The sequence below is a fragment of the Euphorbia lathyris genome, chromosome 7, assembly GCF_963576675.1.
Source record: "Euphorbia lathyris chromosome 7, ddEupLath1.1, whole genome shotgun sequence".
Lineage (NCBI taxonomy): Eukaryota > Viridiplantae > Streptophyta > Magnoliopsida > Malpighiales > Euphorbiaceae > Euphorbia > Euphorbia lathyris.
This window is the reverse complement of record NC_088916.1, coordinates 43,885,768-43,889,529: the sequence shown is the minus strand read 5'-3', so window position 1 is coordinate 43,889,529 and position 3,762 is coordinate 43,885,768. Positions and strand designations below refer to the sequence as shown.

At 33.7% G+C, this 3,762-nt stretch overlaps 1 protein-coding gene across 1 annotated transcript; it reads right to left on the bottom strand.

The window, feature by feature from the left end:
• Nucleotides 1–410: 410 nt before the first annotated feature.
• On the bottom strand, nucleotides 411–997 carry LOC136201273 (tetraspanin-3-like). Its single transcript, XM_065991898.1, has one exon. It carries the CDS (start codon nucleotides 972–974, stop codon nucleotides 579–581), a length of 396 nt encoding a protein of 131 aa, XP_065847970.1. The 5' UTR covers nucleotides 975–997; the 3' UTR covers nucleotides 411–578.
• Between the last annotated feature and the right edge of the window lie 2,765 nt (nucleotides 998–3,762).

The window sequence follows — 3,762 nt, the reverse complement described above, 5'->3', positions numbered from 1 at the left end:
AAACAATATATTAAGTAAAAATATGGGGACTAATAAATTATTTACCCTAATAGAAAAAAGCAAATAATATAATTAAACTTGTTGAGTTATATTCATTAATTTTTTGAATGAATTTTCTTTAAATTGGATTTTAATATTTTCTTGAAAGTGGATTTTAATTTTAGTATAATATAAAATCCAATAATTTTTAGGGAAAAGTACAAAACTAAACCTTGTGGTTTGGCCCATTTTCGAACTGCATCCCCGTGGTTTAAAAGTTTGCAAAGTGGTACCATGTACTTCATTCCGTTAGCAAACACATACCAAATTGACTAACGGTGTTAAAAGTTAAAGAGAAAAGAGTTAATTTGGTCCTTATATTTATTTATTTTTATAAATTGACCCCTTATTATCTAATTATCACAAACAAACCTTAAAATAAAAAATAAAAATCAAATATACCATCTTATCCATCTCTCTTTAATTTCTTTTATTTACTTCTTTCTCTCTCCTCTCTCTTAATTTCTCTCTCTCAAATAAAGTTACCATATATCCTTTTACAATTGAGTTTGGGGGCGAGTTAAACAGGATTTGAATTCTTAATTTTCGATTGAGCACGTGCTTTGGCAATTGTAAACGGAATAATCCTGCAGATAATAATCGGAATAAGATCTGTTGATGAGCCTCCGGCCGCCGCCTTTATCGGTGACCGCATAAGCAAATATGATAAATCCAATCAAAGCGGCGATGATGAAGAACATAACGAATAGATATAACCACAATAAGAAAGTGTTTCTATGACAGGCGCCGGCGAATCCAGCTAAAGAGACGACCATAATGGAAACTCCGATGACTATTAGTGGCCACTGTAAGAACTTCAAACAGTCAGTGTTGTTTGCTCTGCTGCTTAGCCATATTCCGCCGCCGAGGATTGGGATTGAAAGGAGGAAGGTTAAGAAGTTTAGTAGCCCTATCAAGTGATTGCTGCTTCTCATCTTCTTGTTAAGTTTTTACTTTTCTTTTTGTGAGGACAGAGAGGTACTATAAAATAAAGAGAGAGTGAGGGAGGGAGGGAGTAATAAATAAAGAGTTAAAAATGTGGTCCTGTGTCAAGTTTTGGAATTTGGCTCTAAACAGGGCTCTTACTTGAATTCAAATCCTGTTTAACTCGCCCCAAACTCAATTGTAAACGAATATGTGATAGCTTTATTTTAGAGAGAGAAATTAAGAGAGAGAGGAGAGAGAAAGAGGAAAAAAAATTAAAGAGAGATAGAGAAGATGGTATATTTGATTTTTATTTTTTATTTTGGGGTTTGTTTGTGATAATTAGATAATAAGGGGTCAATTTATAAAAATAAGTAAATATAAGGGCCAAATTAACTCTTTTTCCTTTGACTTTTAACACCGTTAGTCAATTTGGTATGTGTTTGCTAACGGAATGAAGTACATGGTACCACTTTGCAAACTTTTAAACCACGGGGATGCAGTTCGAAAATGGGCCAAACCACAAGGTTTATTTTTGTACTTTTCCCTAATTTTTATGTGATGAAATAAAATTTAAAACCTATAAAATTAAGTAGAATTATAGTCCAGAATTTGGATAAAAGACATAGGGCTAAAGAGCGAGCAAAAAAAATCTCAAAACGTAAAAGAGTCTACAAGTACAAAAACGTATAAGCATTTGCATGATCCTGAACCAAAGCTCGACCAGCTCCTCAAATAAAGATGTTAGGGTCGGCCGACTCATTCTCAGAATCCGAAAATAAAACAGAGATAAAAGAAATCAGAAAAATTGGGTGCTATCGTATAGCTTTGAACCGGCTAAGTTCACTTTATCCTAAAAACTTGGTGAAGAAGAGGATTAATACTCTTAGATGAGATAAGTCCTAATAAACATAATAGAGATAAAGTATATATATAAATGTAAAACAAATTACATGAAATATGGAATTGCCTGAAACTAGCAAAAATTACACGAAAGTAATTAAAATGAACTGAAACTAATTGAAATGAATAAACCTTTCACTTGAACGGACGCACGATGACGGGAATTTTGAGACTATTAGCAGTCTCTTTAAAACAGATTTCACTACTGTTGACGATCAGTCTCCCATGATACAACGAAAGCGTCAGTAAAATCTAACCATGTGCCTAGCTATCACCAGAAGCAAAAAGAAACTGAGTAGAATACACGAAGAACAATCTCATAGGAAGAAATTTTTTGAACGTGCAAGTCTCTCTACTGACCAGGAACAAAAACGTTATGGACAAATTAATTTGTGTAGTTAATATGTTAATTGAATGCAATTAAGCCTAGCTGTTACAACCGTTTCTAAATTTGAAACACAAAACATTTCAGAATTAAAACAAAAAAACATTGCAGGTTTTAGAGGAAAAATCGTTATAGGCCGAAATAAAAATGGGTCTACCCAAAGGCTCCCATTTCGATGCGGCATTCAAGTTGCCAATATCGCACCCCTACGCACCTAACAAGGTAGGATTTGATTTGCACCCCCTTCGTATGAGAGAGCATGACCTCTAGTAATTGGTTAAAATCTTGTAAAACCATATTCCTTATAAACTAGAGAAGTGCTTCACATTTTAGCAATGTTGAATGTTGGAAGCTCCATTTCCATTTTATGCTCTTAACAACCATTCCATTCCAAGTGGTTCACTTTGAGCTTTAATTTTCCATTCACCCCTTTTCCGTTTTGAGCTTATAATATACCATTGAAAAGATTTCATGATATAGAATCATTCATGTATTTCAAGTTTTTCTAAGCGTCATTTATCCATTGTATATTTAAGCCTCAAGTTGACAAAAAAATAACACTAAAAAGTGTAATATTACATATTTTTTCCCACAATCCCCATATGAATGGAGTTTGAAGCGAAAAGAATTCGACATGGTGATAAATAACTGCATCAGATATCAATATAGGTAGGCAACAATCCTTGAACCTTCCTTTGTGAAAGTATATTTACTTTTGGCTGACTAGTAGACTCAATGTCCTTTAACTATTCTGTTGTTTGTGTAAACGATGATATACTCCACATAGATACCAACACAATACGGATTTTTTATTCTTATGCTTATGTTCATTATGGTCATGAGCATTGCCTGGTTCTGCAAGAGTTTAAGAACACTAAGCTCCATTAGTCTCCTTTGAAGCAACCCCACTTCACTCTCACATATGTGATTTCTTTTGCTTAGACACACTAACACACAAAGAATAACTAAAAGCACAACTTAACATTTCCCATTTTATATCATAGGAATGGACTAGGTGTTGACCCCCACAATGATCTCACACAATTTATGCAATTAGGTTGTCCCATTAAACATAGATATTGGGATCTCTAATCGATAAGATTGGATTTTCCATCACATAAAGCCTTAAATATTAATGGGCTTTAGTCCTATTCCTTTCAATGCATTTTCAACTTGATCTCAGTTTAAACCTTTGGTTATCGGATTCGAAGTGTTTTATTTTGATCCTAAAAAATCAATAGAAATGACACCCAGTGAGACAAGTTGTCTAACGAAGTTATGTCGATGATGCATGTCTTTCTGTTATACATCATGTTATATGCTCTATTAATCGCTGCTAGATTTTATCAATAATGTATACATATTATGGGCACGGGTTTAAGCCATACAAGAATATCCTCTAAGAAATCGTGTAGCCACCCGACTTCTTCTCTAGTTTTATCTAAAGCAACAAACTCAAAATCCATAGTGGATCTAGTTATTATCGTTTGTCTTGAGGATTTCCAGGATAC

What these genes read in the sequence shown, in the direction of transcription:
- LOC136201273 (XM_065991898.1), bottom strand. Translation starts at nt 974, where the DNA reads ATGAGAAGCAGCAATCACTTGATAGGGCTACTAAACTTCTTAACCTTC.